The following is a 15,005-nucleotide window of genomic DNA, read 5'->3' as shown; positions in this document are numbered from 1 at the left end:
CGCAAGGTAATGGGACTGCTGGGTAATGTGACCAGTAGGATCGCTTGGTAATGTGACCATTAGGATAGCTGGGTAATGTAACCAGTAGGATCACTTGGTAACGTGACCATTAGGACCACTGGGCTGGGTATTTTGTGACCAGTAGGACCGCTGGGTAATGTGACCATCAGGACTGCTGGGCTGGGTAATGTGACCATTAGGATAGCTGGGTAATGTGACCATTAGGACCACTGGGCTGGGTAATATGACCATTAGGACCGCTGGGTAATGTGACCATTAGGACCGCAGGGCTGGGTAATATAACCATTAGGACCGCTGGGCTGGGTAATGTGACCATTAGGACCACTGGGCTGGGTAATGTGACCAGTAGGACCACTGGGATGGTTAATGTGACCAGAAGGACCACTGGGCTGGGTAATGTGACCAGTAGGACCACTGGGCTGGGTAATGTGACCAGTAGGACCACTGGGCTGGGTAATGTGACCAGTAGGACCGCTGGGTAATGTGACCATTAGGACCGCAGGGCTGGGTAATATGACCATTAGGACCGCTGGGCTGGGTAATGTGACCATTAGGACCACTGGGCTGGGTAATGTGACCAGTAGGACCACTGGGATGGTTAATGTGACCAGAAGGACCACTGGGCTGGGTAATGTGACCAGTAGGACCACTGGGCTGGGTAATGTGACCAGTAGGACCACTGGGCTGGGTAATGTGACCAGTAGGACCGCTGGGTAATGGGACCGCTGGGTAATGGATGAGAAGGAGCAGGAGGGCGAGGAGGAAAAGGAGGAGGAGGATGACAAGGAAAAGGAGGAGGAAGAGGAGGAGGAGGAGGAGGAAAAGGAGGCGGAGGAGGATGACAAGGAGGAGGATGAAGATGAGGAGGAGGAGAAGGATGAGGAGGAGGTGAAGGATGACAAGGAGGAGGAGGATGACAAGGAGGAGGAGGAGGAAAGGGAGGTGTAGACAATAAGGTGACAATAAGGTGTCAGAACAGATGAAGCAGAGAAATGAGAGGAAGAGATATGAAGAAAATAAAAAGAGGTGGAGAAGGGGAAAAAGAGGAGAGTAAAGGGGGATAGTTAGAGATACAGGCAGATTAGAACAGGTAGGTAATTCTGTAGGTCACTGACCGCTTTGAGGATGGAGACTGCCTCCTTGCTTAGCCACACTGGGTAGAGGACATCATCGTGGAGAATGGACTCAAACAGGTCATCCTCATTGTCTGCCTCAAAGGGGGGCTGGCCAGCCATCATCTCGTACATAAGCACCCCCAGAGCCCACCAGTCCACAGAGGGGCCATATTCTAGCTCCTGTAGGATCTAAAACACATAGGGGGACAGGAAACAATGTAACACCATCTCATACACAAGCTGCTGTAGGATCTAAAGCACACAGGGGGACAGGAAACACTAACACCATCTACACTACGACAGGATCAGTATGGTAGTAAAGGGGCACATAATATTATTAGGGATGATATAGTGAGAGAATGAGTGGAAGAAATGAGTACATGAGTTTAATTGATGGATTATGTGAGTGAGTGAGTGGATTTTATTTTTAAGACAAATGTTGTATTTATTTTTAAATGTAAAACATGGATGGATGAAAGAGTGAGGGAGAGGGCAGAGTAGAGGGTATAGAAAGAGTACAGTACATGATAATAATACAATACTGTCAGACTGTCTCAGATGAGTGGGTGGTTGAGTACTGTCAGTCTGTCCCAGATGAATGGGTGGTTAGGTACTGTCAGACTGTCCCAGATTAATGGGTGGTTAGGTACTGTCAGACTGTCCAAGATTAATGGGTGGTTAGGTACTGTCAGACTGTCCAAGATTAATGGGTGTTTGAGTAATGTCAGACTGTCCCAGATGAATGGGTGGTTAGGTACTGTCAGACTGTCCCAGATTAATGGGTGGTTAGGTACTGTCAGACTGTCCCAGATTAATGGGTGGTTAGGTACTGTCAGACTGTCCAAGATTAATGGGTGGTTAGGTACTGTCAGTCTGTCCCAGATTAATGGGTGGTTAGGTACTGTCAGACTGTCCAAGATTAATGGGTGGTTAGGTACTGTCAGACTGTCCCAGATTAATGGGTGTTTGAGTAATGTCAGACTGTCCCAGATGAATGGGTGGTTGAGTATTGTCAGACTGTCTCAGATTAATGGATGGATGAGTACTGTCAGACTGTCCCAGATAACTGTGTGGTTGAGTACTGTCAGAATGTCCCAGATGAATGGGTGGTTGAGTACTGTCAGACTATCTCAGATTAATGGATGGATGAGTATTGTCAGACTGTCCCAGATTAATGGGTTGTTGAGTACTGTCAGGCTGTCCCAGATTTATGTGTAGTTGAGTACTGTAAAACTGTCCCAGATTAATGTGTAGTTGAGTACTGTAAAACTGTCCCAGATTAATGGGTGGTTGAGTACTGTCAGACAGTCCCAGATGAATGGGTGGTTGAGTACTGTCAGACTGTCTCAGATGAATGGGTGGTTGAGTGCTGTCAGACAGTGCCAGATGAATGGGTGGTTGAGTACTGTCAGACAGTGCCAGATGAATGGGTGGTTGAGTACTGTCAGAATGTCCCAGTTTATTGGATGGTTGAGTACTGTCAGACTGTCCCAGATTAATGGGTGTTTGAGTACTGTCAGGCTGTCCCAGATTTATGTGTAGTTGAGTACTGTCCGACTGTCCCAGATTAATGGGTAGTTGAGTACTGTCAGAATGTCCCAGATTAATGGGTGGTTGAGTACTGTCAGACTGTCCCAGATTAATAGATGGTTGAGTACTCTCAGACTTTACCAGATTAATGGGTGGTTGAGTAATGTCCCAGATGAATGGGTGGTTGAGTACTGTCAGACTGTTCCAGATAAGTGTGGGTTACCTCCGGAGCGATGTAGTCTGGGGTCCCACAGAAGGTGGTGGTGGTGACTCCATTGAGGATCCCCTCCTTACACATGCCAAAGTCAGCCAGTTTACAGTGGCCTTGTGCATCCAGCAGAATGTTATCCAGTTTCAGATCTCTGGAGAGACAGAGACAAAGAGACAACATGAGGGCCTAGGGGTAGAGGGGAGCAGTTACAGAGGTCAGAGGGAGAGGAGAGAGAGAAAGATCATGAGGAGAGACAGAAAGAGAGAGAAGATACAGAGAGGAGGGAGAGAGACAGAAAGAGAGAGATGGAGAGAGACAGAAAGAGAGAGGAGATGGAGAGAGAAGGAGGGAGAGAGACAGAAAGAGAGAGGAGATACAGAGAGGAGGGAGAGAGAGAGAAAGAAAGCGGAGATAGAGAGAGAAGGAGGGAGAGATCTACATAAAGAATGTGGTTGACATGACATTCTATACTAGAAGAGAGAAAGAGAGAGGAAGCACAGTAGAATGATCCCACATTTCGTTCAGACCAATACAAGCATAGAAATGGACACATTTACAGTGATGTATATAAAGCATCTATCAACATGAATATAATATAGATCACAGGTAAGATAAGTAATCACTGTGACATCAATGTATTGGGTAAAGGGTAAGAGAAAGTCTATTGAAAAGGACATGGAAACTCAGTGCTTTTACTCAGTGAACAGACACAATGTCAAATATAATCTCAGTGTGTCACCTTCTGGCCTTAGTTCCTTTATTAGGTCTTTGTGTTAGTTTGGTCAGGGCGTGAGTTGGGGTGGGTAGTCTATGTTCTTTTTTCTATGTAGTATTTATGTGTTTGGCCTGGTATGGTTCTCAATCAGAGGCAGGTGTCGTTTGTTGTCTCTGATTGAGAATCATACTTAGGTAGCCTTTTCCCACCTGTGTTTTGTGGGTAATTATTTCCTGTTTAGTGTTTTTTTTCACTCACCTTACGGGACTGTTTGTTTGTCGTTTATTTTTTTGTTCATTGTTCAGTTACTTTATTAAAAATATGAACACTTACCACGCTGCGCTTTGGTCCTCACCTTACTCCACCACTGTTTGATCGTTACACAGTGTTCTTACTCAGTGAACAGACACAATGCCAAATATTCTCTCAGTGTTCTTACTCAGTGAACAGACACAATGCCAAATATTCTCTCAGTGTTCTTACTCAGTGAACAGACACAATGCCAAATATTCTCTCAGTGTTCTTACTCAGTGAACAGACACAATGCCAAATATTCTCTCAGTGTTCTTACCCAGTGAACAGACACAATGCCAAATATTCTCTCAGTGTTCTTACTCAGTGAACAGACACAATGCCAAATATTCTCTCAGTGTTCTTACTCAGTGAACAGACACAATGCCAAATATTCTCTCAGTGTTCTTACTCAGTGAACAGACACAATGCCAGATATTCTCTCAGTGTTCTTACTCAGTGAACAGACACAATGCCAAATATTCTCTCAGTGTTCTTACTCAGTGAACAGAAACAATGCCAAATATTATCTCAGTGAACAGAAACAATGCCAAATATTCTCTCAGTGTTCTTACTCAGTGAACAGAAACAATGGCATAGGACTTTCCCAGTATGGAGGCCAAGAGCACTGTGAGGAGCTATCGGAAATACGGAGGCTACTGTTGATATACACACACAGATAGATAGATAGATAGATAGATAGATAGATAGATAGATAGATAGATAGATAGATAGATAGATAGATAGATAGAAAGATAGATAGAGGTGATAGGGGGTGCAAAGTTGAAGAGCTGTTCATCGCTCCTCGCCTTTATCACGGGGAGCAAGCGAGGGCTGGAGGGTGCTGTTGGACATGGTGGGAGGGGAGGAACAGAAGGGAAGATAAGAGGTCTCTGATGAAAGATGCCAGGGAGAAGCATGAAACCAGTCGGGTCAGGGTTTGATGGTTGATTGCTGAAAATATGTCAACATCTTTTCAGATGCCATTCAGCCCAAGGTGTTTTCACGAAAACAGCCTCCCGAAATGGGAGGGTGTGTATTTGTGTGTGTGTGTGGGGGGGGGGGTTATTTGTGTGTGCACGCCTGTGCGTGCGAATTTGGCTGTTATACAACTGTTCTGTTTTAGAGGCCTACAGAAGGCATATCCACAATATCCAATGTCCCATGGGAGTGACATGTGGTAGGTTGAGTTGGGTTCCGTCATTCCCATAAAAAGCTGATTTTGTACAGGTAATATCGCTATAGACTTTCCTGCCAAGGTGCTATGTATGAACATGGCATCTCAACTATGGCCTGATGTTATAACATCTGGTATCTACTGCACATTGCAATAATTTAAAAAAGTGTTTGGTACTAAGCATGCTAGAATACGTGGATGAACTCCCTCCATAGGGGTGAACAGGTGGATAATCCTCTCTCTCTTTCTCTCCCCCTCTCTCTCTATTCTTCTCTTTCTCTCTCCTTACTAGATGAGACTAAACTATGTTGTAAAATCCTTTAAAAAAATGATGTTTCTGCAAGATACTGTACTGTACTCTGCACCCACTGATTCCTAATGTCTAGTGGACATGGTGTTCAATTGACATTTTAGTACAAAGGCATGTATAGCTTTAAGGTCAAGCTAACCATTAAAACTATTTCAATGTATTTAAGTTGGGGTTCATTTATCTGCGGCAAGAAAGATGTATACAACCCAATAACCCAGGAAGTTTAAAATGAGCATTTTGATGTAGTCTGCACAATTGATGATGACGATGATCAATGATTTGATTGCACAGCACTGTGCATCAGTGGCCTCTCCATGTGTAGCAGCAGGTGCTCAAGAGCGCTAATGGAATGATATTTTAAGAAGTTTATTGAGTATACCATGTGACGTTTATACTTCGATAACCTAGGTGTTGCGGCTTTAACTGGATTTGTTGTTGTCATTGTGAATAATATAATAGATAATATGCCATGTTGCAGACTCTTTTATCTAAAGCGACTTACAGTAGCTTGTTTATACATTTTCAGATGGGTGGCCTTAGTGGTAATCAAACCCACAATCCTGATGTTGCAAGTGCTATGCTCTACCAACTGAGTGGAACTGGCTTAATGTTTTGCACGTAGAAGCAGTCATGCTACCATGTTGATAGTTGTATCAACGTTCTGGCTCTTGGATCTCTCTTTAATTCCTTGCACAACCCATTTTTCCCTAGAGGGAAGGCCTTTGGGACAGAGTATGGTAGTCGGCTCCAGGTTTCTGGCAAGAACTGCAATGCTGCTGGGTTTTTCCCACTCAACAGTTTCCTGTGGATCAAGAATGGTCCACCACCCAAAGGACATCCAGCCAACTTGACACAACCGTGGGAAACATTAGGGTCAACATGGGCCAGCATACATGTGGAATGCTTTCGACACCTTGTAAAGTCCATGCCCTGATTAATTGAGACTGTTCTGAGGGCAAAAAAATAACTCAATATTAGGAAGGTGTTCTTTACATTTTGTACACTCAGTGTATAATTTAAGGTTCAAAAACATTTGGGATGGTAAAATGTTTTCAATGTAAACTTAAATGACTAAAATCCGACATTATTAAGTATCTAGAAAATAAAATAATGGAGCAAAGTCATTCTTTGGCTAACTTTCCACCGCTGCTTACATAAATGAGGGGTGAAACACTGTAATGATGAATTAAAACATGCATGAGACAAATGAAGTAGAATACAAGCTGACATTAAAACTACAACAAGAAACTTGGGTTCAAGAATGCTTCAAACAAACAAACTCCAACTGAGATTATTGCTTGCAAAACAGATCAAAACTGATATTAAAAAACAGAATTTTATCATAGTAGTGTACCACAGGTGGCTGGTGGAACCTTAATTGTGTTTGGCACCCATCCATTCACTTCATTCCAACAATTATTGTGTGCTGTCCTCCCTTCAACAGCCTCCTGTGTATATGATAAATAAACTTTCCTCATCCTTTCCTCAGGATGTTTGCATCATTGAAAATATGTTATATCGCCTAATTATTCTTTGATGATACATTTGCCTCTTTTTCTCAGCTGCAGGAAAAGTTCAATCTCCCCAATCCCACTTTTTCCGCTATCTCCAGACTAGAAACTTTGTCAGAGCTAACACACCTGGATTTCCCAATAGGCCTGCGAATACAGCTATAGAGAGCATCTTGGAGTTGAACAAGCTTCCTAGGGGCGCAATTTCAGATGTATATGCAATCATTCATGACTTACAGAACCCTTCTTTGGTGCCTTTAAAGACTCGATGGGAAAAGTATTTGGGGGAGGAACTTGGGGAAGACGCCTGGGAATCTGTGCTGCATTCGTCCTCTTTTAGCACTAGACACAGCCTCATTCAATTCAAGGTGGTTCACTGTATCCACTGGTCGGGGGCCAAACTTGGAAGAATATTCTCTGATTTTGATCCTACCTGTGTCAGATGTAAAATGGAACCAGCCACACTGTTGCATATGTTTTGGGGCTGTCATAAACTGTCAGGTTTCTGGGAATTCATATTTAAATGTTTCTCTGATATATATGACACTGTTATAGATCCGTCTCCCCTTACAGCCCTTTTTGGAGTACTGCCCATGGGTACCCCCCTATCTAGAATCCAGTCGGACACTGTTGCTTATACAACTCTTTTAGCTAGACGGCTAATACTACAGAACTGGAAGATGGCAGCTCCCCCATCTTATAAATATTGGGTGAGAGATGTGTTGTGCTCTCTGAAACTAGAAAATGTTTAATTATATTCACATGGGAACCCCAAACTGTTTAATGAGGCTTGGGCTTCATTCCTGTCGTACTTTAAACAGTCCATCCTCTGATGGCATTCCAATTAAAACTAAAATAAGTCTGTATTTGACCCCCCTGTGACTTAAGGGTTGGAGAAGCTTCACTCTGTGTTTTTGCTGGGGGGGCATTAAGGTCCATGTGCTTATTGATTGTGACCCGCGGATGCCTTGTTCATCTTGCCCGGGCAGAGACTGAAGTGTGAGCTTGTTTTTCCCAGTTATTTTTACATTTTGTTCACGCCTACATGAATAATCATTCTATTTTTTTTATTTTAAAGCATTGTAAACTTTATTTTTGGTTGAGTGGATGGTCGGTCTGTGGCCATGACTGTCTGTGAGTGGTTGCATTTCTCCACCCTTATCCCTTGACTGTTTACAGGAACAATGGTGAGGTGTTTGCTCTGTCCCTGTGCTATAGATTTCCCTTTAACCTCTGTAGCCTTCTGCCTGGTGTGTTTAACTTGTCTAAAGTATGGTACAGTGCCTTGCGAAAGTATTCGGCCCCCTTGAACTTTGCGACCTTTTGCCACATTTCAGGCTTCAAACATAAAGATATAAAACTGTATTTTTTTGTCAAGAATCAACAACAAGTGGGACACAATCATGAAGTGGAACGACATTTATTGGATATTTCTAACTTTTTTAACAAATCAAAAACTGAAAAATTGGGCGTGCAAAATTATTCAGCCCCCTTAAGTTAATACTTTGTAGCGCCACCTTTTGCTGCGATTACAGCTGTAAGTCGCTTGGGGTATGTCTCTATCAGTTTTGCACATCGAGAGACTGACATTTTTTCCCATTCCTCCTTGCAAAACAGCTCGAGCTCAGTGAGGTTGGATGGAGAGCATTTGTGAACAGCAGTTTTCAGTTCTTTCCACAGATTCTCGATTGGATTCAGGTCTGGACTTTGACTTGGCCATTCTAACACCTGGATATGTTTATTTTTGAACCATTCCATTGTAGATTTTGCTTTATGTTTTGGATCATTGTCTTGTTGGAAGACAAATCTCCGTCCCAGTCTCAGGTCTTTTGCAGACTCCATCAGGTTTTCTTCCAGAATGGTCCTGTATTTGGCTCCATCCATCTTCCCATCAATTTTAACCATCTTCCCTGTCCCTGCTGAAGAAAAGCAGGCCCAAACCATGATGCTGCCACCACCATGTTTGACAGTGGGGATGGTGTGTTCAGCTGTGTTGCTTTTACGCCAAACATAACGTTTTGCATTGTTGCCAAAAAGTTCAATTTTGGTTTCATCTGACCAGAGCACCTTCTTCCACATGTTTGGTGTGTCTCCCAGGTGGCTTGTGGCAAACTTTAAATGACACTTTTTATGGATATCTTTAAGAAATGGCTTTCTTCTTGCCACTCTTCCATAAAAGCCAGATTTGTGCAATATACGACTGATTGTTGTCCTATGGACAGAGTCTCACACCTCAGCTGTAGATCTCTGCAGTTCATCCAGAGTGATCATGGGCCTCTTGGCTGCATCTCTGATCAGTCTTCTCCTTGTATGAGCTGAAAGTTTAGAGGGACGGCCAGGTCTTGGTAGATTTGCAGTGGTCTGATACTCCTTCCATTTCAATATTATCGCTTGCACAGTGCTCCTTGGGATGTTTAAAGCTTGGGAAATATTTTTGTATACAAATCCGGCTTTAAACTTCTTCACAACAGTATCTCGGACCTGCCTGGTGTGTTCCTTGTTCTTCATGATGCTCTCTGCGCTTTTAACGGACCTCTGAGACTATCACAGTGCAGGTGCATTTATACGGAGACTTGATTACACACAGGTGGATTGTATTTATCATCATTATCATCATTAGTCATTTGGATCATTCAGAGATCCTCACTGAACTTCTGGAGAGAGTTTGCTGCACTGAAAGTAAAGGGGCTGAATAATTTTGCACGCCCAATTTTTCAGTTTTTGAGATGTTAAAAAAGTTTGAAATATCCAATAAATGTCGTTCCACTTCATGATTGTGTCCCACTTGTTGTTGATTCTTCACAAAAAAATACAGTTTTATATCTTTATGTTTGAAGCCTGAAATGTGGCAAAAGGTCGCAAAGTTCAAGGGGGCCGAATACTTTCGCAAGGCACTGTATCTTTAAAGCAATTTTTTTAGTTGTATTTTTTTCTATTTTTTTTCTAGTTGAGTATATTATTTATGTTGCTTTGTGTTGTCTTGTCTGCGTGTGTGTGTGTAAAACTTAATAAACAGAGTTAAAAAAAATAAAATATATATATATATATATATATATATATATATATATATATATATATATATATATATATATATATATATATATATGTTATATCACACACACGCTCGCATACATCGAAAAAAGGTTGTATCATCCACACACGCGCACACACGCGCACACACACATACAGCAATCAGGCTCAATTGAGAGCATTTCCTGTGTTTCGAGTTAATCTTGTGGAGTGATTTTTCCATTACGTACTCAGTAACCCTAAGTGCTCTGACAGCTAACATCCCTCCCTCTGCTTCAAATGAGCTCCCCATTTAAAAGACACAAACACACATGCACACACAAACACACATGCACACACACACGCACACGCACACACACACACACACACACACACACACACACACACACACACACACACACACACACACACACATTATAATGATCTGTTAGGAACCATGTACCAGCCCATGATCAATAGTGAATAAGTCAATTTTCAAGAAGTTCTAAAATGGCGCCAGAGGGAATTGCAGCCATTTTACAGGCTTTTTTACCACTGGTATTTTGTGTATTTTTTAGAAAAGAGCTTATAAGCGTCAGAAAAGCTATCACTAACCTTGATTTGGGCGATCACTTCTTCTTCAATGAGCCGAAGGCGAAAGACAAATTGATTATCCCGAACAAGGCCCTAATGCCCAACACTTGAAGAAGACCCTGATGAGCCATGGTGTCTCTCAGTTCTATTGACGAATGTACAATCGCTGGAGTCTAACTGGACAAGCTCCATTCGAGACTATCCTACAGTATCAACAGGACATTAAAAACTGTAATACACTATGCTTCTCAGAGTCATGGCTGAGTCCGGTAAGCTGTCTATTTACTACCACAAACCAATGTTGGCACTTAGACAGCACTCAACGCGCTGTGTAGGGCCATAAGCACACAATAAAATACTAATCAAGAGGTGGTGCTCCTACTGGCCAGTGATTTTAATGCAGCAAAAATAAAATCTGTTTTTACCTCATTTCCACAAGCATGTCACCAGTGCAAATAGAGGGATAACAACTCTAGATCACCTCTACTCCACACACAGATGCATACAAAGCTCTCTCCCGCCCTCCATTTGGCAAATCTGACCATAACTCTATCTTCCTGATTCCTGCTTACAAAAACTCAAAAAGGAAGTGTCAATGACCCGCTCAATTTGGAATCAGTCCGATGAAGTGGACGTTAAGCCACAGGACTGTTCCGGGATTCATTCAATGGCATTGAGGAGTTTACCACAACAGTCACCGGCTTCATTAATAAGTGCATCAAAGACATTGTCCCCACAGTGACCATACGTACATATCCCAAACAGAAGATTACTGGAAACATCTGTACAGAGCTAAAGGGTAGAGCTGCTACTTTTAAGGAGCAAGACACTGATCCGGAAGCTTATAAGAAATCCGGCTACGCCTTCCAACGAACCATCAAACAGGCAAAGCGTCAATACAGGACTAAGATCGAATCCTACTACACCGGCTCTAATGCTCGTCAGAGAGCTGCCCAGCTCAGCCGAGAGCTGCCCAGTGACGCGGGATTACCAGATGAGCTAAATGTCTTCTATGCTTGCGTCGAGGCAAGCGAAACTGAACCATGCATAAGAGCACCAGTTGTTCTGAAGGACTGTATGATCAAACTCTCCGTAGCCGATATGAGTAAGACCTTTAAACAGGTTAAAATAATTATTTTATTTTATATTTCACCTTTAGTTAACAAGGTAGGTCAGTTGAGGACAAGTTCTCATTTACAACTGCGACCTGTCCAAGATAAAGCAAAGCAGTGCGACAAAAACAAAAAAACACAGAGTTACACATGGGATAAACAAACGTACAGTCAATAACACAATAGCAAAATCTATATACAGTGTGTGAAAATGTAGTAGGATTAGGGAGGTAAGGCAAGAAATAGGCCATAGTGGCGAAATTATTACAATTTAGCATTTACACTGGAGTGATAGATGTGCAGATGATGAAGTGCATGTAGGGATACTGGGATGCAAAAGAGCAAAAATAAATAACAATATGGGGATGAGGTATTTGGGTGGGCTATTTACAGGTGGGCTGGGTACAGGTGCAGTGATCGGTAAGCTGCTCAAACTGCTGCTCAATGATTTATACAATTCGTTCCAGTCATTGGCAGCAGAGAACTGGAAGGAAAGGCAGCCAAAGGAGGAGTTGGCTTTGGGGAGGACCAGTGAAATATACATGCTGGAGTGCGTGCCATGGGCGGGTGTTGCTATGGTGACCAGTGAGCTGAGATAAGGCGGGGCTTTATCTAGCAAAGACTTATAGATGACCTGGAGCCAGTGGGTTTGGCGACGAATATGAAGCGAGGGCCAGGCAACAAGAGCATACAGTGGTGAGTAGTATATGGGGCTTTGGTGACAAAACGGATGGCACTGTGTGTGATAGACTACATCCAATTTGCTGAATAGAGTGTTGGAGGCTATTTTAGAAATGACATTGCTGAAGTCAAGGATCGGTAGGATAGTCAGTTTTACGAGGGTATGTTTGGCAGTGTGAGTGAAGGAGGCTTTGTTGCGAAATAAGATGCCAATTCTAGATTTAATTTTGGATTGGAGATGCTTAATGTGAGTCTGGAAGGAGAGTTTACAGTCTAACCGGACACCTAGGTATTTGTAGTTGTCCACATATTATAAGTCAGAACCATACAGAGTAGTGATGCTAGTCGGGCGGGCAGATGTGGGCAGCGATCGATTGAAGAGCATGCATTTAGTTTTACTAGTATTTAAGAGCAATTGGAGGCCACAGAAGGAGTGTTGTATGGCTTGTCTGGTTAAGTGGTTTGTTAAGTGCCCAAAGAATGGCCAGAAGTATACAGAATGGTGTCATCTGCGTAGAGGTGGATCAGAGTAACACCAGCCACAAGAGCGACCACATTGATATGTACAGAGAAAATAGTTGACTCAAGAATTTAACCCTGTGGCTCCACCATAGAGACTGCCAGAGGTCCAGACAACAGGCCCTCCAATTTGACACACTGAACTCTATCTCAGAAGTAGGTGAACCAGGCAAGGCAGTCATTTGAGAAACCAAGGCTGTTGAGTCTGCAGATAAGAATGCGGTGATTGACAGTCAAAAGCTTTGGCCAAGTCGATGAAGACGACTGCACAGTACTGTCTTTTATCGATGGCGGTTATGATATCGTTTAGGACCTTGAGCGTGGTTGAGGTGCACACATGACTCTCTTATTCTCCATCTCGGAAACCAGATTGCATAGCGGAGAAGGTACGGATGGATTCGAAATGGTTTCGGTGATTCGGTGATCTGTTTTCGAAGAGATTAGAAAGGCAGGGCAGGATAGATATAGGTCTGTAACAGTTTGGGTCAAGAGTGCCACCCCCTTTGAAGAGGGGGATGACCACAGCAGATTTCCAATCTTTCGGGATCTCAGACGATACACTAGAGAGGTTGAACAGGCTAGTAATATGGGTTGCAACAATTGCGGCGGATAATTTTAGAGAGACAGGGACCAGATAGTCTAGCCCAGCTGGGAGGAGGTGCTCTTATTCTCCATGGACTTTACAGTGTCCCAAAACTTTTGGAATTTGTGATACAGGATGCAAATTTATTTTTGAAAAATCTAGCCTTTGCTTTCCTAACTGACTGTGTACATTGGTTCCTAACTTCCCTGAAAAGGTATATTTAATGCTAATGCAGTACGCCACAGGACGGTCAAGTCTGGAGTGAACAAAGAGCTAAATATGTTCTTAGTTCAACATTTTTGAATGGGGTTTGCTTATTTTAGATGGTGAAGAAAGCACGTTTAAAGAATAACCAGGCATCCTCTACTGACGAGATGAGGTCAATATCCTTCCAGGATACCCGGGCCAGGTTGATTAGAAAGGCCTGCTTGCTGAAGTGTTTTAGGGAGCGTTTGACAGTGATAATGGGTAGTCGTTTGACCGCGGACCCATTACGGATGCAGGCAATGAGGCTGAGATCCTGGTTGACGACAGCAGAGGTGTATTTAGAGGACAGGCTGCTCAGGATGATATCTATGAGGGTGCCCATGTTTACGTATTTAGGGTTGTACCAGGTAGGTTCATTGATCATTTGTGTGAGATTGAGGGCATCTAGCTTAGATTGTAGGACGGCCGGGGTGTTAACATATCCCAGTTTAGGTCACCTAACAGTACGAATTCTGAAGATAAATGTGGGGCAATCAATTCACATATGGTGTCCAGGGCACAGCTGGGGGCTGAGGTGGGCCCATAACAAGCGGCAACAGTGAGGGACTTGTTTCTGGAAAGGTGGATTTTTAAAAGTAGAAGCTCAAACCGTTTGGGCACAGACCTGGATAGTATGAAAGAACTCTGCAGGCTATCTCTGCATTAGATTGCAACTTCGCCCCCTTTGGCAGTTCTATCTTGGCGGAAAATGTTGTAGTTGGGGATGGAAATGTCAGAATTTTTGGTGGCCTTCCTAAGCCAGGATTCAGACACGGCTAGGACATCTGAGTTGGCGGAGTGTGCTAAAGCAGTGAATGAAACAATCTTAGGGTGTAGGCTTCTGATGTTAACATGCATGAAACCACAGCTTTTACGGTTACAGAAGTCAACAAATGAGAGCGCCTGGGGAATAGGTGTAATGCTGGGGGCTGCAGGGCTTGTATTAACCTCTACATCACCAGAGGAACAGAGGAGGAGTAGGATAAGGATGCAGCTAAAGGCTATAAGAATTGGTCGTCTAATGCGTTGGGAACAGAAAATAAAAGGAGCAGATTTCTAGGCGTGGTAGAATATACTGAGGTATGACACCAAACACCCAGAAAAGGCTACTCTCCTCGATGTTATCCTCACAAATAATCCTGATAGGTATCAGTCTGGTGTTTTCTGTAATGACCTTAGTGATCACTGTTTTACAGACTGTTTTTGTCATAGATACTTGCTATATAGCTTTAATGAGTAAACCTTCATTCATGAACTGGCCTCTATAAAATGGTATAGAATCAGCTCTGTCGAAGACGCTTGGACCTAATTTTTTGATATTTTCAATGGTATTATTAACAAACATAAAGAAAATGAGAATTAAAAACAGGTTCAGCCCCT

General features: G+C 43.0%; 1 protein-coding gene across 1 annotated transcript in view; it reads right to left on the bottom strand.

The window, feature by feature from the left end:
- The window catches only part of LOC110503000 (protein kinase C epsilon type), a 299,119-nt gene that overhangs the window by 7,663 nt on the left and 276,451 nt on the right, over window positions 1-15,005 (bottom strand). Inside the window, exons 12-13 of the mRNA XM_036960862.1 lie at window positions 2,890-3,028; window positions 1,137-1,325 (exon numbers count right to left, since the gene is read on the bottom strand). Coding sequence (XP_036816757.1) covers window positions 1,137-1,325; window positions 2,890-3,028 — 328 coding nt within the window. The remainder of the gene's footprint in view (window positions 1-1,136; window positions 1,326-2,889; window positions 3,029-15,005) is intronic.

Source organism: Oncorhynchus mykiss, chromosome 23, assembly GCF_013265735.2.
Source record: "Oncorhynchus mykiss isolate Arlee chromosome 23, USDA_OmykA_1.1, whole genome shotgun sequence".
Lineage (NCBI taxonomy): Eukaryota > Metazoa > Chordata > Actinopteri > Salmoniformes > Salmonidae > Oncorhynchus > Oncorhynchus mykiss.
This window is presented reverse-complemented; position numbering and strand designations above follow the sequence as displayed.